The sequence below is a fragment of the Rhineura floridana genome, chromosome 3, assembly GCF_030035675.1.
Source record: "Rhineura floridana isolate rRhiFlo1 chromosome 3, rRhiFlo1.hap2, whole genome shotgun sequence".
Classification (NCBI taxonomy): Eukaryota; Metazoa; Chordata; class Lepidosauria; order Squamata; family Rhineuridae; genus Rhineura; species Rhineura floridana.
The window spans coordinates 30,358,506-30,383,695 of NC_084482.1; the positions used below are offsets into that span (position 1 = coordinate 30,358,506).

The 25,190-nt window shown below is 45.1% G+C and overlaps 2 protein-coding genes across 6 annotated transcripts in view; both read right to left on the bottom strand.

Moving 5' to 3' along the window:
- Window positions 1-1,374: 1,374 nt before the first annotated feature.
- On the bottom strand, window positions 1,375-2,460 carry LOC133382463 (uncharacterized). The gene has a single exon (XM_061622188.1). It carries the CDS (start codon window positions 2,458-2,460, stop codon window positions 1,375-1,377), a length of 1,086 nt encoding a protein of 361 aa, XP_061478172.1.
- Window positions 2,461-7,776: 5,316 nt separating this feature from the next.
- TIMELESS (timeless circadian regulator) overlaps window positions 7,777-25,190 on the bottom strand; it is a 52,368-nt gene continuing 34,954 nt past the window's right edge. For 4 of the 5 annotated variants that reach the window (XM_061615186.1, XM_061615185.1, XM_061615188.1 and 1 more), the window contains exons 19-30: window positions 23,317-23,468; window positions 22,279-22,364; window positions 21,137-21,260; window positions 17,265-17,347; window positions 16,524-16,666; window positions 15,553-15,784; window positions 15,390-15,458; window positions 15,010-15,128; window positions 13,670-13,778; window positions 10,989-11,037; window positions 10,002-10,087; window positions 7,777-8,918 (exon numbers count right to left, since the gene is read on the bottom strand). In XM_061615186.1, the coding sequence (XP_061471170.1) occupies window positions 8,842-8,918; window positions 10,002-10,087; window positions 10,989-11,037; window positions 13,670-13,778; window positions 15,010-15,128; window positions 15,390-15,458; window positions 15,553-15,784; window positions 16,524-16,666; window positions 17,265-17,347; window positions 21,137-21,260; window positions 22,279-22,364; window positions 23,317-23,468 (1,329 nt within the window). In that variant the 3' untranslated portion in view covers window positions 7,777-8,841. The remainder of the gene's footprint in view (window positions 8,919-10,001; window positions 10,088-10,988; window positions 11,038-13,669; window positions 13,779-15,009; window positions 15,129-15,389; window positions 15,459-15,552; window positions 15,785-16,523; window positions 16,667-17,264; window positions 17,348-21,136; window positions 21,261-22,278; window positions 22,365-23,316; window positions 23,469-25,190) is intronic. The other variant, XM_061615190.1, reaches the window with a different exon arrangement.

Sequence of the window (25,190 nt, forward strand, 5' to 3'; positions counted from 1 at the left end):
CCATTCCCATCTATTAAACAAGAATGGTATAAGTAAAAAAAATATTTTATAAAGAAGAGGCTTACAGTGTGCCCAGTGGTGCTCGCTAACAGAAATATGCATGTCACTGCAATTAAAATAAGCAAGGCTGATCAGGGAAGACAAACTAAGTCCTGGGGCCTTAGTTTCAAGAAATGTGGTCTGTGGGTGTAGCCTTCAAGGAAGCATCTCTGAGCATGCTCAGAACAGATGTATTATTCTGATAGGAAGATCCTTGATCCCTGTCAATGTAGTCTCCTTTGACTACCCTCATCAGGGCCGGCCCCAGGCATGCCTGGGCACTTGGGCGTCAGCTTGTCCCGGGCCCCGGCACGTGCACATATGTGCATGGCAGAGCTTGGAAAAGTTACTTTTTTGAACTACAACTCACATCAGCCCAATCCAGTGGCCATGCTGGTTGGGGCTGATAGGAGTTGTAGTTCAAAAAAGTAACTTTTCCAAGCTCTGGATGCATGCATGCGTGCATGCGTGCGAGCGTGCGTGCGGCCCCCCAACGTCCCCCCACCTACCTGTCTCCACTTCCCCTTCCCCTGGAGCTACAGGGGCCCCTGAGGGGCCCCTCCACTCCCCTTCCGAGATCTGCGGCAACAGCCGCAGATCGCAGGGCAGGAGCTTCTGCCTGCCCACCATTCCCTCACCCCACCTACCTGTCTCCTGTCTTTTAGCATTGCCATTAACCAAGATGGCAGACACGGTTTCCCTAAGGGGATGAAGCCTCCGTCACCATCTTGGTTGATGGCACACATGCGTGCTACACGCGCACTTCTCTGCCAGGGTTTCTCGGGCCAGTGCCTCACCTGGCCGCCCTTTAGAACTGGCCCTGACTCTCATGACAATACGAAGGAGTGAAAACCTGCACAACCACAGCTGAAAAACAGGCAGTTCTCCTAATATTCAGATTTAATTTGGCTTTTCCGCCCAGAGACACATGGGAGGAATCTCTTTGCCATAGTTGTACCATTGGATTAGGTTTGCTGAGTGGTGCACAGAGCTGATTGGCCAGGAAACAGAAGATTGTTTCCAGAAGCCTCTGAAAGTTCAAATAGGAGTATAAAATGTATGTCGAACAGGAAAGAGTGTGTGGCTTTGAGATTTCGAGAGAGAGAAGTAGCCCTAGTGCAAGAGCTTCCAGTGCTGAAATACTTTTAGAGACACAGTTTTTTGAAAAAGCACATGTTCCTCTGCAGACACAACAAAGTAGCAAATAAAGATCCTCTGTTTTCTCCACCCAAAAAATCATTCACATTCTTTAAGCATCACAATATAGATAGCTTACGAATGTCCAGTTTTGTAGCAAGAGACACTTGATCTGTGGCAGAGAGAGTTTTGTTGCAACTAGATAATGATGACTGGGCCAGAGTAACTGGAGGGGACAGGATAAGGCTCTTCCTTATGTTTGAAGTAGTGGATCAAAGCACGCACAGCAGTTTTGACCCCTGGCTTTAGTCCTGTGTAAATCCCCATCCCAATAATGCCACTTGCCCCGCCTGTCACAGCTAGCAGTGCATCATGACCCATGTCTATTGCACCATCTATAGCACGTTCCTGCGCTAGTACTGGGCAGTTCTGGGTTGCAAAGTAGATGCTGGTTGCAAGGTTGTAGAAAGTGCTGACCATAGGAATCCAGTCCACAACTGCATGTATTTGTTGCTCCATTTCACTAACACAATCTTCTGGAGTGGAACGCCGGACTCTTGCAAGCCTGTGACACTGATGCAGCCAGGAACGGGCACCACTGTGGGGCAGGAAGCAGCTGCCCTCTCGATTCACCACGTGGAAGAAACTGCTGCCATTGGAGGCCACTCCAGCACAAGAATCTCTTAGACGGTGGCAGGCTGTAGAAGCCGCCAGAAACCCTGGGTAGACACTGTGCACCTGGCCGTGCAGGAGGGATCCATTCACCTGCATCAGACCTTTGCAGTGCCGGACCTGGGTGAGCGTTAGCTGGTCCAAGTTGAACTGCAAGGCAAGACTGATCTTCCTCTGGCCTGGGGAGCGAGCCGTCCCCAGAGCCCCCGCCATCGCAAACAGGAGGTCGTCGGCATCTGCCTGTCCCAGCTCCTTGTAGAGGTGCAGGACCAGGGTTTCCGCATGCCAGCTACAGCCTGCCCCTTGCAGGGCAAGGGCCAACGTGGCTCGAATGAGGGTCTGGGAGAGCCTGGGGACTTCAGCAAAACCTTCCAGGGCATCAGGCATCAAGTCTTTACAGGAAACCCCATTTTGGGGCAGCTGGGAGGATCTGGGGGAGATGGAACTCAGGAGAACATGAGGAGGAACAGAGCTGGAGTCAGAGGTGGACTGGTGGGCTTCAGGAACATTCCCTCTCAGATCGGCCATGGGGAGCAAGCGCCCTTGCGATCCATGGTGTAGCAGGAGGAAGCCAAAGAAAGTCAGGGCCGTAGCAGGCAGTGGCAGGCTCATGTTGGACACCAGCTGCCTTGGGGGCCCTGTTGAAAGGAGGACATATAGTCATATCTAGCTCTCGCTTAGAAATCTTCCAAAAGAGCTTCATGGTGTTGCTCTTCCTGGAGCGTCTGCCCATAGAGACCCATAGCTGAACCCAAGTTTAAACATCTGATATCTAAACTAGATGACCTCATGGAGGCAAGTCTGTCTACGGTTGTTTGGCATGATAGCTAAATGGATCTTACATGACCAGAAATTGCAGGAGTTTTGTTAGGTGATGGCCCAGGAGCCCTAAGCCCCCAAATATTTTATTTATGTTTATAACTATTATTACATTTATATTCCACCTCTCCTCTGAGGAGCTCAAAGTACATGGTTCCCCTTTCTCTTCATTTCATCTTCACAACAACCCTGTGAGGCAGGTTAGGCAGAGAGAGAGAGTGACTGGGCCAAGAGGATCACCCAGCAAGCTTCATGGCTGAGTGGGGATTTAAACCCTGGCCTCCCAGGTCTTAATTCTGCACTAACCTCTCTTGTGCCAGTCACATTCACACCAAACATTTAAAATACATAGCCTCCCCCAAGGAATCCTGGGGAAGGTATTTTGTTAAAGGTGCTGACCATTGTAGTTCTGTGAGGTGTAAACTACAGTTCCCAGGGTTCTTGGGGAAAAGCCATGTCAGTTAAATGTGTGGTGTGGCTGTGATTCCTGCCCCTTCCTCTTTTCTTTTTCTTTTTAAAAAGTTTTAAAGTGCAGGGCTAATTGTTGCGAATTATGACAGCTGGGCTCTTGCCAGCACCACACTCTGCAGCTGCCCAGGATGCAGATAGGAATAGGGAGGGAGTTCTTCTATACTTGGTATGCTATGGGGGGGGAGGGGGTCAGTGGAAGGGCAGTGACTATGGGGGTGGGGCAATGGGGAAGCCTCTTAGGTGACTACCAGGAAGCTAAATGGGATAATCACTCTTCTCCCGTACAGGCACAAGGGGAAATCATGAACGTTGCCCTGAATTCCTTGAGAAACGTCCAGGATTTTTTAAAAAATGCAATAAATACAATGCCTCTAGGAATTTTAGTAGTGAAATATAAGGATAATAGCATTCCATTATTCTTTGTCTCCATCATCTGGAAATCATGGTTTGTGCTGTAATCTCTGCCTTTTTAATCTCCCATGTGTAATGTTCCCGTGTCTGAAATGGGCAAATGTTTTCTGGAAAATCTCCACATGTTGAATTCCTTAATGACAGAAATGCACATGATGTATGGCTTGACCAGCTTTATTCAGATAGTGGCTCTGTATGTAGGATGTTTCCCTGCTTTTCAGCTGTGAGACACAGAATGTTTTGATCTATGATTGCTGGATGTTGGGCACAGATGGTACTAACTGGTGATAGAGGAAATTGTAGGTACATGAAACAGCTAGATGGGGCAGGGAATTGTGAGAAGGAAAGGAGTCATGTTAGATGCTGGAAAAGACCCATTTTATAGCTGTCATATGGTCATTAGCAGCAGTTCTTGCCAATAGATTGTGGATGGGGCAGAGGGCTTAATCTACATACAGTGTACTGGGCCCATGCTGTTGGCTATAGCTCAGAGTAAGTGAGAGCCAGTTAGTTTTTCTCCTCATCTGGAAGTTGGCCTCATTTTGCATCTATGCATAAAAAATAGCATATATAAATTTGTGCCATGGGTCTGCGACGCGTCTTTTAAGTACCTAGCAGCATCTGTGAGACACTGCATACCAAACGCTGGTGAAAAACAACAACAGGGCAGCCATCACCTCCGTACCGTGCCTGAGAGCTGCCAGACTTTTGCCTAGCCACTAGTGATACTGTCAGTGTAGGACCTTGGGGCAGAAGTCCAAGGCCCTCACTTGGCAAAGTGAGTGGGAGGGCCCCCAAACACAGCAGGGCTGACTTACCCTTATTTTGAAGTCAGTGAAGTAACCCACGGTACCAAAGGGAGACAGACCACACCTATAATGCCATTAATTTCAGGGTCTACAGCTACCTGAATGCTCCTAGCCCCTGCGGTGCTTGGGCTGATGCAACCAGCATTCTTAATCTACGTTGCACACTAGATTGCAAATTAAATTATGGTGTTGATCTGGGTGGCTGAAGATTACCTAACGCTAGATTCACATATTTGAAGACTGTATTAGGTACTTTTGTACAGTTGGTTTAGGGGACACATCCGTCTTTATGCCTCATGTATACTTCAGTATCTTTACAAAGAAAGCAGACTTTTTCTCTGTAGTGGACTGAGGTACCTGGGTAGGTGGGGTGCTATGGGATGTTTCCCTGAGCAAACTATTAAGGAGTTAGGAGTCTAGAAAGCTGCCTTGTAACCACTCGGACCACTGATCCATATACTCAAGATTGCATATGCTGTATTATGACAGGTAGCAGTTTTTCAAGGGTTTCAGACCACAAAAGTGGTGTCTCACAAATAATTGTTTCTCATGCATTCCCAGTCTTACCTAGAGATACCTGGATCTTTTGCATTTGCTCTATCACTTAGCTCTAGCCCTTTAGGAAAGACATACTTGTTCTGTCTCTCTCAGAGAGGTGGCTAAGACAACTTGCTTATCGAATAGGTCTCTGTTGATCATCTGTAGACAAACAAAAGAGGACTAAAATAACATGTATGAGTCATAACGGAGCTACAGGGTATTTAGCAGTGCCGGTAGCAGCAGGAGTTAGGATGAGTCAGTCTAGGCCCTAGACATTGGCAGGGGAGCAAGAGTCTGTATGTCAGGGATGAATAGGGTTAAGAGCATGTGCAGAGTACAAGCAAGCAGTTTGCCAAAACCTGTTTCCACCAGCTTCTGGAATATCTCTTAGGAAAAGTTGATGCATTTTGTGCTCTACATTCCAAATGAACTCACTGTTAATGCTCTACATCTTTAGTTGGTTGAAGGGAAAGTCAGTCTCTCATTCAAGAATAATTAACATCTTTATTTATTATTTTCTTTATACCCCGCCCTTCCTTCCAGCAGGAGCCCAGGGCGGCAAACAGAAACACTAAAAACATCTTGCTCAATGTTCTGTGCCATGTTGAGACAGACATCTTCAGGAGCACCGACTCTGCTGATGAGTAATCCCACAGGGTGCCTATTGAAGAGCAGATCAGCCAACAGGAAGATTTTGCCCCCCTACTTGAAACAAGGATCAGACCCACACTACATATTTAAAGTACTTGATTTCCCCCAAAGAATCCTGGGAACTGTAGTTTGATAAGGCTGCTAGGAACTGTAGCTCTGTGTGAGGGGGTAAACTACAGTTCCCAGGATTCTTTGGGGCAAACCGTGTGCTTTAAATGCACAACGTGGAGATGATTAAGAGCTGCCGTTAGGCTCCAGAACTGCTTCAGCCCTTCATCATGACAATCAGCATCTGAGGCCCTTGTTTGTGTGCTTCCTCCAAAGGTAGCACGGAGGATAGTGGGACAGGAATGCTCCTGAGAGCCACACCCGGCACCATCGTTATCTTTTTGCTGAAGCAAGGCTGTTTTAAACAGCAGGTTGGGATCTTTTCTCCCAATGGCACCCCATCTGCACACTTACTGGCCTGCCATTCTTTGTTCACTGTTGTTTCCCAGGATGGAAGCAACAGAATGTTTTCCTAGGAAAACAAGAGTGGTACAAACCAGGGCAAGGGAACTTGCCCCCATCCAGATGTTATTGGAGTCTCAACTCTCTCATCAGCCCCAGCTAGGGGGCCATTGGCCAGGGATGGTGGGAGCTGTAGCCCAGCAACAGCTGGAGGGGTGCTGGTTCCCCATCTCTGGTGTAAACCCTCAAGATCCAGAAGTCCCGAAGAACTGGTCAATTTTGCGGCATCTGAGCCGTTTCTAGTAACTTCTATATGCTAGTTTTTTTTCCAGATGGTGATCCTCCATTGTAGAAATGCAAGGAGCTTTCCTATCAACCTAGTACATTATTCTCCCTTGTCTTCAGAACTAAACTCTGAAGTCTGCTTCTCTACAAGCCCCTGAAAACCTTTGCCCCATAGCACCAGCACACTGGTCATCTCCTACTTGTTTATCTGCCATGAGGAAGGAGTACCTTACCTGCTTTGAAGAGGAGGCACAATCCAGATGGGAATGTGGAGTAGTTTCAGATGCTGTTTATATAGCTATATGCCAGTTGGTCAGTCTTATCAGCAGACTAAATTGCAACACCTAGCTTCATTATCAAGTTCTGGCGTCTTCCTCTCTCCCTTTGCAAGGGCCACAAAAGTGGTGTCTCACAACTAATTGTTTCTCCTGCAGTTTTCTCTCTGGCTCAGCATCTGCTTTGAGTGGGAATTCCTGAGAATAGTACGTACCATGAGGCAAGTCCTTTGCAACTAAAGTTGATCAAGGGGTTGCAGCCCCTCCTGTAAGGAAAAGTTACAAGATCTGGGGCCTTTTAATTTTTTTGGAGGGGAGGAAACAAGGGGAGACATGACAGAGGTGTATAAAATGAAGCATGATGTGGAGGAAGTGGGAAGTTTTTCTCCCTCTCCCTTACGGCTATCCAGTGAAGCTGAATGTTGGAAGATTCGGGACACGCAAAAAAAAATGCTTCTTCACTCTGCGCATAAACTGTGGGATTTGCTCCCATAAGATGTAGCGACGGCCACTAATTTAATTGGCTTTACAAGCAGATTAGGCAAATTCATGGAGGATAAGGCTATTAATGGCTACTAGCCATGTTGGCTATGTTCTACTTCCACTGTTGAAGGAAATATACCTTGCAATCACAAGTGGGGAGAGTGCTGCTGCACTCAGGTCCTGGATCAGATCAAAGGCCCCTCTTATCCAGATTCCAGTTCTCTTAGTGGTCAACCAGCCCACATGAGTGCAACAGTATTCTCCCTCTCTGCGATTCCCAGCAACTGGTATGTAACGTTTGGGGGCAGGGAGGGGACCTGTGGCCCTCCAAATGTTGTTGGACTACAGTGCCCATCACAATTGACGATTCTGTCATGTTTGGCTGGCGCTGACGGCAGCTGAGACCAACAACATCCGGAGTGCTCCAGGGTCCCCGTCTCTGGGTTGAGGGGACAAAACAGGCCTGGGTCAGGCTGGGCAGGGTTACAAACAGGCACAACTGACAGCCCTCCTTATCTACAAATATGGGAATACTTGCCTTACAGAAAATAAGGTAATGCATGGGAAATATCTGAAAATGCTAAGCTGTGTTACTATTATTACCCTGCTTCTAAATTAAATGAGAGAGAGAGGAAGGGAGGAAAGTCAGTGTGATTACATATTAGAATGTCCTCATCCCCTCCCTTCCCCATATCTCTTGCTGTTTTGAGTAGCCATGCAGGACAAGGCAGAAAAACCTTCAAGACATTTTATTTCTTTAACCAGGGGGCATTTTGTTTTTTAAATATGAACAAAGTACAACACAGAGAGAGAACACAGAAGTGTTAGCACATTATTACCCTGCTGACAATGGTGTGAGATCCCTGAATAGTCAAGCAAGAGACGATCCTTACACTTCTCTGGCCTAGCCTCTGCCTGGAACAGCCCAAGCAATGAAGTCAATAACTGTAATGGCAACCCAACAGAAAACTGCTCAAGCAACTGGCCAGGGAGGCATATTGCCGGGGGGGGGGAGGGCAAGCAGCATCTGGGTGCAATAGTCTGCACTGGAATCCACCTTCTCTAAGATGCTTCAGCTTCTGAATTCCCCTCCCCATCCTGTTCCCCCCAGTCACAATTCAACTCTCGACACCCAACTCTGAATGAGACTGTGCAATTGCAGTACCGGGACCCATTTTTTAAGGAGGAATGTCAAGGGTAGAGCAAGATGCAATGGGAACCGTGGAGACAGAAAGGTGTGTGCAGGTATTTTAAGGCAACATGTGACCAAGCAAGGGATTCATGAGGCTTTAGCTAGATTCAGATGGAAGAGGGAACTGAGGCAGATCCACAAACTAAGTAGCCTTAAGAGTTGAAGAACCAGCGTGCCCCATTGCTGCCTGGCAATCCTGTCTGCGAGGATGGCTTTCACTGGCTCTCACAACAGACATCATTCAAAACAATGTTCTAACTTACAGGTGTCATAAGATACAAACAGTTATGAACAAACATGGAACAGTTTAAAGGGAAATTTCTTCCTGTACCTGTTTCAACTTCTGTTGCATCTTGTAACAGAGCAGAGCATCAAGCCCATTTCCCCCCCCTCTCCTCCACAGATCCCACAACCATTCTCTATCAGTCTTTTCCCCCGTGTTCAATCTCTCTGCATCCCCTTCCAAAAAACTAAGAAGTGGTGTGCACTGAGGTTATGGGATTCTTTCCAGTGTGGTCCATCCAGGATCCCTCTGTCTGAGGTGGCTTGCAACCCCTGAGCTGAAGGTGGGTAGCTGGCCTCACGGATTCAGTTCAGGCCAACTCCATCAATCTTCTTCCTCCTCCTCAATACGCAGGCGCTTCCTCTTCCCAGCAGGACGCGGCCCATCCTCATCACTGGAACCTGCAGTCCCAAAGATAAATGCACTATGAGTGTTAGCATTCTGGGGAAACGAGCTGAAGGGTAAGAAAGAGAGCACACACAAAGCAGATGGTCATACTTTCACTTCTGTCCATTACTGTATAATCTGTTTTCCTCTTAAACCTTACTAGCATCTACTTGGTTTCCTGCAGTTCTGATAAGCCGAGAATTCTTGACATGCCTTCTCATTAGAAGGACACTCATAGCAGTGACTCATTCACAGAAGCAATGGGCAACCTCTGCAGAGGGGTGTGGGGGCACCAGATAATTCTGTTGCATCTCAGAACGGTCATGGATCAGATGATCTAATCACAGCATTAGCCTCTCTTCTGTAGTGCACTTCTCTCCTATCGACAGTTCTTTTTCTTATCCCTTACAACGTCTAGCTGCTTGTTCTATTAGCCTACTGCCTTACCCAGCCCCGTTTTTGTCTCTTTTTCTCATCGACTGCCACCAGTGCTGGAGATTGGGTGAGGGAGGTTATGATTCTATTGTTGTTCAATACATTTTAATTAGTAAGAATATAAAAACAATGAAAATTTCAGTAAGAAAAAAATACAGCCATATCTGCTGCAGAGATGTGGCAGAAATGTCTCCCACCCACCACCCACAGATGTTGACCAGGCCAGAGAATCATGCAGAGACAAGGTAGGTTGCTTCCTTCATGGGTGCGTAACTTTGGGCTCACAGAAACCTTTATTTACACCAGAGATGGGGAACCAGGTGCCTTCCAGCTGTTGTTGGGCTCCAGCTCCCATAAGCCCCAGCCATCATTGGCCAATGGGCAGGGATAATGGAGTTGGAGTCCAGCAACATCTGGAGGGCCACAGCTTCCCAATCCCCACTTTATATTATTTAAATATTTTCTCACTATGCACTAGCAGTTCTCTCAACAGAGCGTCCTGGCAGACAGCTGGGAAATGTCCATCCTAGGCTTTGGTGAGTTGCACCCAGGAACTGAAGCACTGAAGAAATATTTGTACCAGCCAGGAAAGAGCACACAATGAAAGAGCAGAGGTACAAGGTGGGAGGGAAGACTTTGGTGAAAGCAGACATGTGACGTACCTTGGCTGTTGTTTTCCTCATCCTCCTCTCCATCAATGATCAAGCGGCTCCGCTTGGGTCCTAGAGGGAGCCGGATGGGTTCCTCTCTAGAAATAAGGACAAGAAACAGGAGTGTTGGTGCATGCCTGCCACATACGAATGCCAAACCTGGGGCAGAGACATGGTCCAGGGAGACAAGAATGCAGGACAGAAGCTACAACACTCAGCTCAGTGCCCTAGGCAGGTTCCCCAACAAGACGGGCCTCTTTTCCTTCTTCATACATCACCAGAACTTAAAGAATTCCGCTCAGGTGGCACAAACCTTTATAAGTATAGGCCAGTTTTTTGTATCAAATTTTAAACCTCTGAAAGGAATACAGAGATTTGTGCTGAATTGGAGCAGAGATGAACAGACACAAAAGAAACCAGAGTAACACATGAATAGGGTTCCAGTTGAATTCAGCTAAGTGCAGGGCACCAAGTATCAGGCAATGCAGCAGAGGCACGTGGAAAATGATGGTGTGCTCCTGCTCAGAATATAGCAGCTTTCAATTTGATAGCTGGACTAATTATCTTCTGCCTCTATGAATTCTGGGTTTGAAGTAAAGGGCTGCTCAGTTGTAAGATCCTTTATAAATGAAGGGAAGGTATTATATTTTGCAAAACAAACAAACCCAAATCCTAGAATGAACTTGAAAGAGAAAGGGCTCCTTTGCATGCACCATGTCCCAGATTCAATCTTGTGTAGGGCTGAGCAAGACTCCTGTCAAAACTCTGTACAACTACTGCCAGTCAGTGCAGACAATACTGAGCTAAATGAACCAATGGTCTGACTCAGTGTAAGGCAGCTTCCTGTGTTCTATGTTTTTCACCCAAGTTTGTTTTAGTTATTACAATCTCTGCCACCTCCTTCTCCTCCAAGCTGTTGCAAACAACTTTGCCTGCTTTAGAGTGTTGTCTGCGTTCCCACACCCTGCCTGTTTCACACATATAGCCCCCAGTTCTTACTTTTCTGCCATCGGGCATCTTGGCTCTTCTGTACTGAGATGACCTTCTGCTGAAACCAACAAGAAAGAAAGTACATCAAATGGAAAGAGGAAAAAAAAAAGGTCAAGCCAGCTCTGCAATGGGTTGCAGTAGTTTGATGGTGAGACAAGCCAGTTTTACATCAGTTCAGGGGGTTGTATCTAATTAAGTTATAGAGTAGACCCACTGAAATCCAAGGACCAAAGTAACGTATTAATTTCAGTAGGTCTGCTCTGAGTAGGTTGAGCACTGTGTACTACCCAAGGTTCCCCATCAACTTAATTCAGGTACAGAGATCTCCAAAGGAGGCACCAGGACATTCCAGAACAGCAGGTCTCCCAAACACCAAACTATAGTACAGGTCTCTCTTTTATTAAATTAAAGGCTGAACATCACAGGTACAGCAGTGCTGTACAGTCTTGTGCCCATGGCTTTATTCATCTAAAACAGGACTGAGGCCAGCAATTCTCAGCTACAGTCAGGAGATGTTGAGTTATCTCTAGACCAGAACTCCAAAACCCTTTTTGTTAACATACGGAATTGCGGTTTGTTTGTTTTTTCAGTTTGGGACATATGAATGGGTTTCAGCCCATGGTCAAGTAGCCAAAGTCTGCTATCAGCAGCTGTAAGCAGGGCAATGTATTTTCCAGGCTGACCCAACTTGTGACTCACCAAGTAGAATGCAGCCCACCAGTTATGTTTTGTGACCTGCCAGGTGGCTTGACGGTATTCTCTGTTCCAGGCAGGTGTAAAGCCAGGAGATTCATCAAGCCCCTGGAGGGTTGCCATGCGTGGCTACTTGGTTATGCCTTGCTCAAGGGGTCACAAGTCCAGGGTTGGCCTGGAACAGACATTGCCCTGATTACAGTTGCTGGAGACAACCCAGGCTAGCTTATTCCACATGCCCATAATTCTGCCAGGAAGGAGGACGGGTTCTGGCAGGATTCTTCCCCACTCACCTGCTGGGACAAATGTAACCATATTAGGCAGTAACCAATTCCACAAATTCACGTGTGTTTTAAGGAACGAAACTTAAGCAAAAAAGCCACTATTTGGAGGTGTGTGGGGGACTGTGTCAGCATTTGAGAGCATGACATCAAGACAACGTTTTGGGGCACAATAACATCAATAGAAATGAGGATGCTAAGACAGGTAACTGATTCACCAGCCATTTGAGGAAGCTGTTCTAGACTGGGTTTTGCAATAAGCAAGGGCATTCATGTTTATCTTTTGGCGTCTACTGTTTATTTGTGTTTGGGTGTTTCAGACATCTAAATGCAGAAACAAGTACATGAAACCCTCTCCCTGCTGGATACACAACTGCAAAAAGAGAAATAAAACAGTGGTGCATAAATATGCACTCATTTTATGACACCACATGTGCATGACTCATACATCGGCAACAGGAGCAGGTACTGGGTCACAGAAAGGGGAGACTCTGAACCTGCCTTCAGAGAAGGTCTGCATTTGAAACCTGCAGTCCCTCGATTGTGTCTCTTTCAGTCTTATTTGAAGTCACATGCACAACACTAAGGTCACATCCACATCGTACACTGAAAGCATATTTAAAGCACATCGCTTCCCCCAGAGAATCTTGGGAACAATAGTTTGTTAAGGGTGCTAGGAACTGTAGCTCTGTGAGGGACAAACTACAGTTCTGAGGATCCTTTGGGGGAAACCATGCGAGCTGAATGTGGTTTAAAATGTACGGTGTGGATGTGACCTAAGGGACCTTAAATCAATAGAATATCATACATTTATACACACGTGCTAGAACTGCCTTCTGTCTCTCTGTGAGCCTTGGCTAAACTTCTGTGATGTCATATATTGTTCATGAACACTCTTAAATTCTAAGGAAAAAGGTTTGGCAATACAACTGGCAAACAAGTGAGCTTCTGAGAGAAGTGAAAGGTCAATCTGGCTAGAGGGGGAACCTTCAGAGGGCCTAGAAATGATGGAGTCATTCATTTGTTATTTCTGTTTATAAATTGCCAGATAAATTTTCCAGGCAAGGTACAGTGATCAAGTACAAAAAATCTGATTAAAAACAAAGAGTGGTACAATCACATTAAACACTAAAAAGCTGAAAACCAGAATTATTAGGCAAAACAAAGACAAGAAAATTCCACATGTGAGAAGAGACAGCCACAGTTATGTGCTGTTGGTCAGTAAAGGGAACTGAGATAAAAAGCTGGCACAGGGCCCTGGAACTAGAAAAGCTGAAGCCGGGGTGGGGAAACGAATAACAAACGAAAGGAGAGTGGCTGGAGGAAAATGAGGGCGAAATAGAAGAGCCGAGGAACTAGCACCAAAAAGTTATTTGGAGGAAACCAGGTGCTAAGGGAAGCGGTTGGGGAGGGAGTTGAAATAGCAAAGAATTCCAAGAAAGAGAAGCTGTAGAAACATCCCAGAGGAGGAAGGGGCAGGAGACGCCGAATGCCATTAAAGTGAGACACTGGGAAAGTGGCAAAGCGCAAGGAAAGTAACTCAGAGAGAGAGAGAAAAGGTGGTAAGGAAAAATGGGCTTAGCAATCGCTTCATATAAGCATATAGCTCAGCGGAATCGGCCTCTTGGCTATTATTCATATTTGTGCAATTGAATGGGGTGAGGGGGCTAGTTTCACCAAGCAGACTTTCAGTGGCTTTCCCTTTCATACGCCTACCAGCTGCTTGTTCTTTGGTCTCTCCTTCCAGCTCTGGTGGGGCAATGGAGGCAGCCACTCGTCGCAGTTGCTCTGGGCTGAGTTTGGCTGGGATGCGCCAGAAAGATTCCTGTAGGAAGTAAAAAGACAGGTCAATAACTCCTGCTAGTTCCTGGCCACAAGAGGGCACTGTCTGCTTCTGCTCCTGGCCCCCCTCTTGCAAGCCTCTTGTTGCAGTAGAGCTAAATAGAGGGGATTACCCAAATGATCACAATAATAGCTAAGTTCAGGCCTGCTGCACCAGTTGTCCCATTCATGCAAGGACTTCTGCTTGCACAGTGGAACTTCTCCCTCTGTGTACTCCCAATCTGTTCTGGGTTTTCCCCAAACCATCCAGAGCAGATTTTTTGGGGGGGGGGCATGGGGAACATATGGGGAGAGGAGAGGGAGAGGAAGTTCCATTGTGGAGAAGGAAGTCTTGTCTGACCGGGACGACTTTGTTGGATATGTCCCAAACTCACTCGAGACACAAATCATTGCGAGAAGACACTGTGCAAGACTCAAAACGAGAAAGGGGAGAGCCCAGGGTAACAAGTAAGCCTTTACTAAACAAGTACAGGGAACAAAACACCACATTAATAATGATCTTATATGATTGTATAAAACTCCACTTTACAAACTGAACGTTCACTCATAGAACACATATCCTAGAATATTTCTCCAGACAGCATGAGAGAAAAACAAATACAAACTGCTATCCCACCGTAACAACAAACTGAAAACACATCGCTGTGGCTAGGTACAGTGAAGCATTTCCGTCATCGTTTAGTAGAATTTGGGAGTGCTTTGCTTGTCTTTCCTCTATTTATTTATATTTCTCCCCACTTATTTCAAAAATTTCCATCAATATCTCCAAAAAATACACAAAGAAGGAAAATTATAAATGATACTCTAATAAGGTTAAATCCAGGATTTGTGAATGGGACTTTACCAAACATTCCTGCAGGTCACACTTTTTACCTCTGTTGCTACTTAGATCTTGGATGTATTCCTAGTACTTCTAGATCATTTCAACCTAGAAGCTGCACCCAGCAATCTTATTCTAAGCAGGAAATAATTAAGCTCACAGGAACCTAGCTTCAGTTAAAGCAAGGAAGGAGGTGCAACAGTACTTTTCAACAGCATTTCTAGTCAAGCATTCAGATAAAATTAACAGATTATTAATTTAAAACTCTTGGACCACAGATAACACCATTTTGAAAACTGCCCTTCCAAGACAAACAAAAATACTACAAACAGTTGGTCCTTTCCCTGTTTTACTCTCTCTCTTTCTCTCATCTCTTCTCTAACTAACAAGTTACCTGTTCACTGGCTGGGGCTCGAATCCCTACTTTCCGAAGAAACTTCTGGAAATTCCTGTGCTCCATGGCATCTTCATTCTCTTCAGACAGTGGCACCAATGGCACTGGCTGGGTGCATCCTGGTGAAACAGGAACCCATCAAGCTCAGTTCTGGTATCATATGAAAAACAGCAGGATAATATTCTCATCTACAAGGTCCTAGTGGATATTTGGATCTTGGTTCCTAGTTTTCCTTATTAGGTAACATCCAGCCTCACCCCACGCCATTTCACGAAACAGCGGCATAGCTGGGAACACAAGCCTCAAACCACAGCTCTCCTTATTGTTTCCTCTAAGAACCAGGAACCTGCAATACCAGCCCCAGTTCCCCCCTTATTTACCATCCTCTTCTCGGTCAGCAGCTGTTCGGTTCAAGCAGTTCTGGAGCCACAGCAGGGGGCCAGACAAACCTATGGAGACAAAAATGGGTGGGGAAGCTACTGAGCACTGTCATGTGCACTGCATTTCCCTCTCCTGCCACCAAGGTTGCCAAGGGCATCTCACCTTCCTGCCTCAGGCTTTGTACAAGTTCCTGCCAGTCTTTATCTGATGCAGCTCCCCACTTCTTGTTAGCCCACCTGCCATCCAGGGACCTGTTACCCACGTCATGCTCGCCATAGTTCCAGATTGGCTCCTCTTCTTTCTCACTGTCCAAGTCCTCCTCTTCCTCCCCTTCCTCAACATCATCCTCATCCAGGTCAGAGGCCACAAAGTCCTTGGGGAACGTGTCTTTGTTCTGAAAGGGAAAAAAGAAAAATCGCAGTGGCATGGAGCAGCAGGTGACGAAAAACAGGCATCTTCTTCCTTCAGCCACCCACACAAACACTGCACAGAAAATCAAGCCATACCCCCAGCTGAACCCAAAAGGTAAGAATCCCAATCTGAGCAAGTCATACCGACCCAAGCATAATTTCGACCAATCAGATCTTGGAGGATATTCACATGCGTAAAGGAGGGTAAAAAAAGTCTGCCTCCTGTGAACCGGCCTCCTTTACCTATTTGCTCAGATGTTGCAATGTTATGGAACATCCACATTCGAGCTCCTATTGGGGGGGAGGCTTAGTTTGCAGAATGGAGACATAACATATGCTTTGTGAGGGGAGTGAAAATTCAGTTTGGCTAAGGGGAAAAAAACTCCTCCTGCAGAGTCTATAGGCAAGAAGTGCTGTGTGCTGTTTTGGCAAGAAGGAGGGGATGCTTGAGAAGGGGTGGCAAATGAGCGGCAAGGAGAAATAGATGGGAAGAATCATGCTTGAAGACATGCACTTGGCAAAAGGGCCCTTACAAGAACTGTGGCCATCTGTTTTGAAGATGGGGGGGGGCAGGAAGAGGAGGAAAAGGACCCAACAGCCCAAGATCTGTCACACTGTCAAGGTTCCAATGCACACATACACATTCACACATGCATTGGTCCATTTGCACACAATGCAAGAGAAAAGAGACAACACACGGAAGAGAGGGTGGGGACACTATACCATGCCCAGGGAGCCAGGCTTGTGCTTGCGCTTCTTGTAGAGCTCCTTACGGTCAGAGACTAGCCCCATGCTGAGCAGCTTTTCAATAATGCGGGCCTTGGAGCGCCTAGCTGTGATATGCCTCATCACATTGGTCAGGATATCTACCAAGAGGGAGAAACTGGGGATGAGAAAAGACGCCAGAACAGTTCAGGATCTCAGTCCACACTGGCTCCCCAAAAGGACTTGTCCATTGCCCACCCCCAGTGCCCTCATGGGACACGGATATGAAGACCCTGAGTGCGCTATTCTCTTCAGAGACCATGCTGGTGTTATTTCTACCCTCACAGATAAAGTGCTATATAAATAAATTACTGTTACCCATTTCACATATGTTATCCTGGAGCTGGGGAGAGGGAAAAGCAGAGGTAGGCCAAATAGCTCTTGGAGGAGGCTTGTTGAAAATCAATCCTTCCGCAGGAGCAAATTCAACACACAATAAGTTTGAGAGTGTGACTTTAAAAAGGCAGGGGTGACTGTGGCCCTCTAAACACTGCTGGGCTACAACCTCCATCGTCATGCAGCCATGCTGACTGGAGCTGAGGCGAGCTAGAGGCCAACAACATCTGGAAAGGGCCACAGGTTCCCCAACCCTGGTTTAGAGGGTTTTTAGTCTCGGCTTCGTCATCACCACCCCCTCTGCAAGAGCAGGCATCCATTATCTGGTTGCAGACTAGAGACCCTTCAGCCACCCAGCCTCACCATCAGTGCCCTGGAACTCCTCAAAGAGCCGCCGAAGCTCCGCCTCCTGATCCTCTGTCCACAGTACAATGCGGGTCCCCTTCCTGTCAAAGAAAGCACAGCACGTTAGCAACTATGACACTTTCCTCCCCCTCCTCCCCCCATGCCTCAAGATTTCTCAGCAAGCAAGGAAGTGGGTGTGCAGGGAGAAGGACAAAGCTCTCAAATAAGAACCCTGCCTGAACCAAATCACAACAGGGAGGAAGGCAAGACTGTACATATCCTGTAAAAAAATCATTTACTATTATTTTTAATTTTGATATACCACTTAATCATTTGCATTTCTAAATGGTGGGAATGTAAGAACAAGCCATACATAAAAACAATCAGTAATGAATTAACCATAACACCAAACACTACCTCAAAATGCCTGCTGGAACAAGAAAGTCTTAGTCAAGTGCCTGATGCTCAACAAGGAGTGTGTCTGTCTAATCTCAGCTAGGCTTGGGCCAACTGTGCTGAAAGCATGGCTTCTAGTTGTTACGAGCCATGCATCTGAGCCATGGGGGACCACTCAGAGAGACTTCCCCAAAGATATTAGTGGTTGGGCAGGGATATAAGAGACCAGGCAGTCCTTAAGGTATCTTGGACCCAAGTTATTAAGGCCCTTGTAAATTAACACAAGAACCTTGAACCTGGCCCAGCAACATATGGGCAGCCAGTGTAAGCACTGGAGTTATGTGCTGGTGGTAATATGTCCCCATCAACAACCTCGCTGCCACATTTTGCATCAGCTGGAGTGGAGCAAGGGTAGCCCCACATAGAGCACATGGCAATAATCAAGCCTTGAGTTTACCAATGCACTGCAGCCAGGCTATCCCCATCCAAGAACGGCTGTAGTTGGCAACACCACCCACAGATGGCAAAGGGCACTCCTAGCCACCAAAGCTACCTCAGCCTCAAGCGACAAAGATGCATCCAGGAGCAACCCCAAACTATGCACCTGTTCTTTCAGAGAGATAAAACCCCTTCCAGAACAAGCAAATGGACAATCTGCTGGACACTGGAACCATACACCCACAGTGGCTTTGTATTCCCAGGGTTCAAGCTCAGTTTATTAGCCCTCATCCATTCCATAATTGCACCCAGTGTTCCAGACTACACTCAGCCTCTCCTGACTGAGATGTCATGGAAAAATAGATCTATGTATCATCAGTGTACTGACGACACTTTGCCCCCAAACTCCTAATGACCACACCCAATGGCTTCATATAGATGCTAAACAGCAATGGCGACAGGATTGTACCCTGCAGCACACCATAGCACAAAAACCTTGGGGCCAAGGCACAATCCTCCAATGGTATTCTCTGGACACGGTCTGGCAGGTAGGAATGGAACCACTGTAAAAAGCACTTGCCACCGATACCCATCCCACAGAGTCAGTCCAGGAGGACACTGTGGTCAGTGGTATCAAAAGGTGCTGAAAGATCAAGAAGCACAAGAAGAGATGCATTCCCCATGTCCTACTCTCAATACAGGTCAACCATCAGGACAACCAAGACTGATTCAGTCTTAAAACCATGCCTGAATCCAGACTGAAGCTGATCCAGATAGTCCATATTCTTCAGGAACTCCTCCCAGAATTCCATTGCACAAGTGCCAAAATAGATACTAAGCAAAGAATTTAGCATCTTAAGAAGTTTATTCAATTTTCAAAAATGAAATTTCTAGCCCTTAAGATTATAATAGATTTGAAAGCACAAAGGACAACACCTTGTGACATATCACAGGCCAGAGAAAGGTGCTTAAAGATTTCTTATGGAGAGTAGGCAGGGCTTCAGTGCCTTAAAGAGTTCTTTACAACGTTGGCACAAATATATATTCAGTACTGGAATCATAAAGTTCAGTATACAAATATTGGAAAAGTAGCATTGGTAGCTGTACCGTCAAGAGAAATTGTATTGTTTTGGGGATATGTGAAGTCCCTCAACTGCCCCTTTTATGCCCTCTCTGGCCTATTTTGGGGCCTGAAACTGCTTCTCTATTTACTTGTATGCTTTTATATGGTATGATAGAAAGTACCAGTTTAGAGCTGTATTCTGTGTAAGAATGAAAGACAGTCTAGTTAGAACAGACTGTCTCAGTGGCTCTTTGATGTGGTTAAGCTTGGGAAGAGGGTAACTCATCTCTAAAGCATCCTTTGAAGTAGACAGGAAATGGTAAACAATAACAGCTGCCTCATCAGTATGTTATGACTACAACAATAAAGATGGTGAGACTCTATAGTAAACAACTAGTGTTCTGTGAGGTGGCAGCACTACCTATTGGACATTTACAATTCTAGAAATGGCCTGACAGCTATTTCTCTGCCTAGAGAGGGGGGGGGAGGGAGAGAGGGAGGGGGAGGGAGAGAGGGAGGGGGAGGGAGAGAGGGAGGGGGAGGGAGAGAGGGGGAGGAGACATCAACCATCACACATCAATGGTACATGCTCTGTAGAGGCTGGGGGGGGAGGGTCTGCTGAACGACCTTATTTGTAATGCTGAAGTATAATCTGTTAGCTGAATGAAGCTACATTACTTATCATAGCTGGTGTCAAACTTATTGCTTACCTAGAATCACTGTAAAAGAATCATTACCCCCCAGCATATGCAGAGAAGACAGTAGTGATATAAAAAAATTATGCCTACTGAAATGGTTTTAGTAATTGTAACTTTCCTTGGATTTATTTGAAATTAGTTATCAGTGATGTTTGTAAATCCTTTGGATGTGCTTTTTTTGTTAGGGATTATATTCTTGTAAAATTAGGGACATTTTATAATTTGGTGAATTTCCTAAACTCTCTCTCATACTCTACTCTCTCTCACACACATACACACTCACACACTCTCTGGTGTGTGTGTGCCTGTGAGTGAGTGAAAAATGTCAGTTTGATTTATGTCTATTTCATATTATTGAATAAAAAAACTTAAGAGCTGTTTGCCCCTCCCTATGACTAGCAGAACCATAAATGAAAATTTGCAGATTCAGCACATATGCAAACATGTTCCTTTGATGCTTTATATATGACACAAAATACAATGTATTTTCAACATAAAATTGCATCATCAGGGAGTACAATTTTGATATACGTATATATATATATATATATTGGGTCAGTCAACTCCATGCTAGCTACAGTTCACCAGGGCTGCTTTGTGTCAGTCAAAATTCTGCAACAAGGACATTAAAATTCTACCCTACAAGAACTTATCCAATACACTAGTATCTGGTCATCTTGCATAATAAAGCCTAGCTGCTTTGATGAGCTTGAGCAATAAAGCTGGAAGTGAGGGGTGCAATATCTCAACCTCAGGCCCCCATTTCTAATACAGAGATAAAAATTCAGGCCTACATACACAGCTGTCATAAGAGTTACTAACACATGTGAAGTGTTACTTTAAAAAAAACTTGATTTTCAATCTGCAGCATTTGGTATATTTAATTTTATTTTTTGCAAGAAGCAGCGCAGAGGCAAGTAGCAAGATATGGAAAAGAATGAAAAGCAGAAGGCTGAGGATATGCACAGGGAAGCATGACTAGAGGTCACGGGGAAAGGATAGGTACCCATTTAAAGGGTGCAGCAGCTCTTCCCACTGGTGCCTTTCACAGGTTGCTACTGCATGCTGCCAAATTATTCACTACAAAAATCAAACTTTGCTCTTAAAATCCATTATGTTCAGGTGATTAAAACTGCACCTATACCAGAATCCACTGGGCATCCTGGACACACAGAACAGTCGAAGAGGCACACCACCCTCTTCTCCTCTTAATAATGACTGCCACAGCCTTGAGCGAGGCCGTCAGCGAAGGAAGACAGTGCGCATCCATCACAGCCTCTGCCACCAAGACCTACCGCTCCCGGGGGAAGTCCCGCATGCTGTTTGCCAGCCCCAAGTGCACCAGCCGCTTGGCCACCTGCTTACGGGTCCGGTTCCGAGTGCTCAGGTGTGCCACGATGTTGTTAAGGATGTCTTCATCTAGTGTTGGAAAAGGAAAAAAGGTGTAACGACTGGGCTGGGAGAAGCAGACAATCCAGCTCCTCACCCTCATCTTAAAAAAAAAAAAAAAAAAACGGAGCAAAAGGCTCTCTGCTCAAGAGCTGAATTACACATTTTACTCACCTGCCTACCCACGCATGGCTGTGTTACCTACCTGTAGCTTTAAAAAAGAAACTAGCTTTGGTAAAAGCTTCCCTGCCTGCCTGACTCAGGGACAATTCTTACTTGCCACAGGTGAGCAATCTTTAAACCTTTTCTAATCTAGGATTCACCACTGATCCCAAACAGCAATATGGGACCAACTTAATTTTTTAAAAAAACGTGTGTCCATTTTTCTCCTTTCTTTAGGGTCACCAGATATGGAAAAGGCCACTGAAACCCTATATTTCTCTGAGAGTTGCATAAAAGGAGGAAAGTTGTGCAAGTGTAGTCTGTCATGCTGGGGTGAAAGCATCACACTCAACATCTTTTCCTATATAACTACTAAAAAGATAAAGCAACTCCAACCTCCTTTGTATCTGGTCATCCATTTTTCTTGGTTTTTCTCATTTTCTTTAAAAAAAGAAAACTAAATGAAGAAAAATGGTGGCCACTGGAACTTAGGATAGGATGCAACCCCAATATGGGTACCAGCTAAACTGCTGATGCAGGCAACCAGTCAAGTGCCTATTTACATGATTGTACCTCCCAGAACCCAGGACTCATGGCTCCTAGGTTCTGCCGTACTTCTGCCCTACAAAAACTACTTCCATCAGATCTGCTGTCAAAAGTCACTCCCTTCCCCCCTAAAGCGTGAAAGAGGGCAAGCAGTTCAGTTTCATCATATGCCCCCCAAATTTGGGTCAGAAGTTCTCTTTTGACATCATTCAGCCTAGCCTTAGCACTTAATTGTATCTTGCTGAACCAGAGAATAGAATCCGGGCATCCTATATTGAATCTTGATCTTGCACTATCTGCAGTCTAACGCTGTACGCTTCATCACAATGTGATTCAATACCTTCCACTTCCTTGTACTTGTAGTAAAGTTCCCTCAGCTCCTCCTCCTCTTCCTCAGTCCACAGGGAGGTCTTGTGAGCGTCAGAGCTGTTTGAGGAGAGAGATACTGCACTGAGAAAGGCTTCTTGACTACTGATCACCCTCCAAAAGTGGGACACTCTTGCAGACAGATTGAAGTATTTTGTGGATTTTTGAGAATGGACTTGAATTGACAGTGTGAAACAAAAGATAATGCATTTTAATATGGATTTCTGCCTTTCCATTTAAGGTTGAAGTACAGTTCTATTTTTATCAAGTTTTTTTCCTTACCTTCAAACTTTGAGGTATGTATTTGGTATACAAAAAAAATAAAAAGTGAATCTGGGATTGTCAACATGTGAATGTCTACTCACCAAAAGCATGTGAGGGAAAGCAGGCAAACCATTGGACCACAGGAGGAAATGGGGAGGAGTCACAGCAGTGTTGTCTGTCACTATACCTCACGATTTTAAAAGGACAGCAGCCAATGTCCAGGGGACAAGGTGGCAATCCTATGTGGAGGTCCTGGAAGGGTGTGCTACCTCCCCCCCCCCCCCCAGTTATCAACCTAGAGGCAAAAATAGGTAAATAAGTCCCCAATTCTGAAGATGTCTTCAAAATGTTCTGTTAGGGTTTTTCTTTTGGGGGGTATTTTGTTTTATATTGCATTATTTTGTAATTTTGTATTATTTTGTGGCATGCCATTCTGGCTTGTAAACAGTATATTAATAAATTATTATTGCATTTCTGCTTCATTGTTAATATATACATGCACACACACATTGTAATTATTTTGTAAACTACTTAGAAAAAGTCTTATTATTTTAATATATTTATATACCGCTGAATACCAGTTATGAATCATCATTATTTTAAAATCACAAAAACAAAACAAAAGGGATATATTGAGTGGCCATTTTGTGAAGGAGGGAGTTGGGGCCTAGGTTCTGTACCCCCCCCATTCCTTTCTGGAAATGCTCCTACCGAAAGCTAGTTTCTGAACAAGATTCCAGGAGCTCACCTTTCATCTTCCCGCACCAAGGTGTAGCCTTCAGTCATCTCCCGTACTGCAGCCGTGCTTTTCCAGAACAACAGTTCCATGTAGGCCTTCTTGTTGGTGGATGCTAGAACAAAAAACTTGCCCACAATGTATTTGGCAAAGGTCACCAGCTCCTATGGTTGTAGATAAAGAGTTAATTTTAGAATGTGAGTTGAAAGCTGTTCTTAAAATACTTGGAAGAAACAAATCACCAGAAACAGATGGCATACCAATAGAGTTGCTACACACTCTGAGACTTAGTCCAAATGTTGACAAAAATTTGTCAAGAAATATGGAAAACTAAACAATGGCCCACAGACTGGAAGCGTTCAATATACATTCCAGTTCCAAAGAAAGGGGTTCCCAAGGAGTGCAGTAATTATCTAACTATTGCCTTAATATCCCATTCCAGTAAGGTAATGCTCAAGATTCTACAACAAAGGCTCTTATCATATATGGAGTGAGAAATGCCAAATGTCCAAGCTGGATTTAGAAAGGGAAGAGCCAGAGATCATATCGCAAACATACATTGGATAATGGAATGGACCAAGGAATTTCAGAAGGAAATCACTCTGTCCTTTATAGATTACAGCAAAGCCTTTGATTGTGTAGAACCGATCATGAAAAACTATGGAATGCTTTAAAAGAAACGGGGGTGTCACAGCATCTGATTGTCCTATGCTCAACCTATACTCTGCACAAGAGGCTACTGTAAAGACAGAACATGGAGAAACCAATTGGTTCCCAATTGGAAAGGGTGTTGAGTCAGGGGTGTATTTTATCACTCTGTTTAATCTATACGCAGAACATATCATACGGAAAGCAGGATTGGACCAAGATGAAGGAGGTGTGAAAATTGGAGGGAGAAACATAAATAATTTAAGATATGCAGATGATACCATACTACCAGCAGAAACCAGTGATGATTTGAAATGAATGCTGATGAAAGTTAAAGAGGAAAGCACAAAAACAGGACTACAGCTGAAATAATAATATAATAAAATTTTATTTGTTAGTCACCCATCTGTCTGACTTAACAGACACTCTGGGCGACTTACACAATATAAAACCCAATTTAAAACATATTCATACAACAGTAAACCACCTGTTAGTAATAGCCTAACCCACCCCAGAAATCCCATAGGCCTGCCTGAATAACAAGGTCTTTAAGGCTCGACGAAAAGACATCAGGGAGGAGGCATGTCGAAGGTCAAAAGGAAGCAAGTTCCAGAGGGTGGGGGCCACGACCGAGAAGGCCCTCTCTCTGGTCCGCACCAGCCTAGCTGTTTTCACCGGTGGGACCGAGAGAAGGTCTTGTGAGGCCGATCTTGTTTGGCGGCATATTTGGTGATACTGGAGGCGTTCCTTTAGATAAACTGGGCCGAAACCGTTTAGGGATTTAAAGGTTAATACCAACACCTTGAATTGAAAGTCAAGAAGACTAAAATAATGACAACAGAAGAGTTATGTAACTTTAAAATTGACAACGAGGACATTGAACTTGTCAAGGATTATCAATATCTTGGCCCAGTCCTTAACCAAAGTGGAGACAATAGTCAAGAAATCAGAAGAAGGCTAGGACTGGGGAGGGCAGCTATGAGAGAACTAGAAAAGGTCCTCAAATGCAAAGATGTATCACTGAACACTAAAGTCAGGATCATTCAGACAATGGTACCCCAATCTCTATGTATGGATGTGAAAGTTGGACAGTGAAAAAAGCGGGTAAGAGAAAAATCAACTCATTTGAAATGTGGTGCTGGAGGAGAGCTTTGTGCATACCATAGACTGCGAAAAAGCAAATAATTGGGTGTTAGAACAAATTAAACCAGAACTGTCACTAGAAGCTAAAATGATGA

What these genes read in the sequence shown, in the direction of transcription:
- LOC133382463 (XM_061622188.1), bottom strand. Translation starts at nt 2,460, where the DNA reads ATGAGCCTGCCACTGCCTGCTACGGCCCTGACTTTCTTTGGCTTCCTC.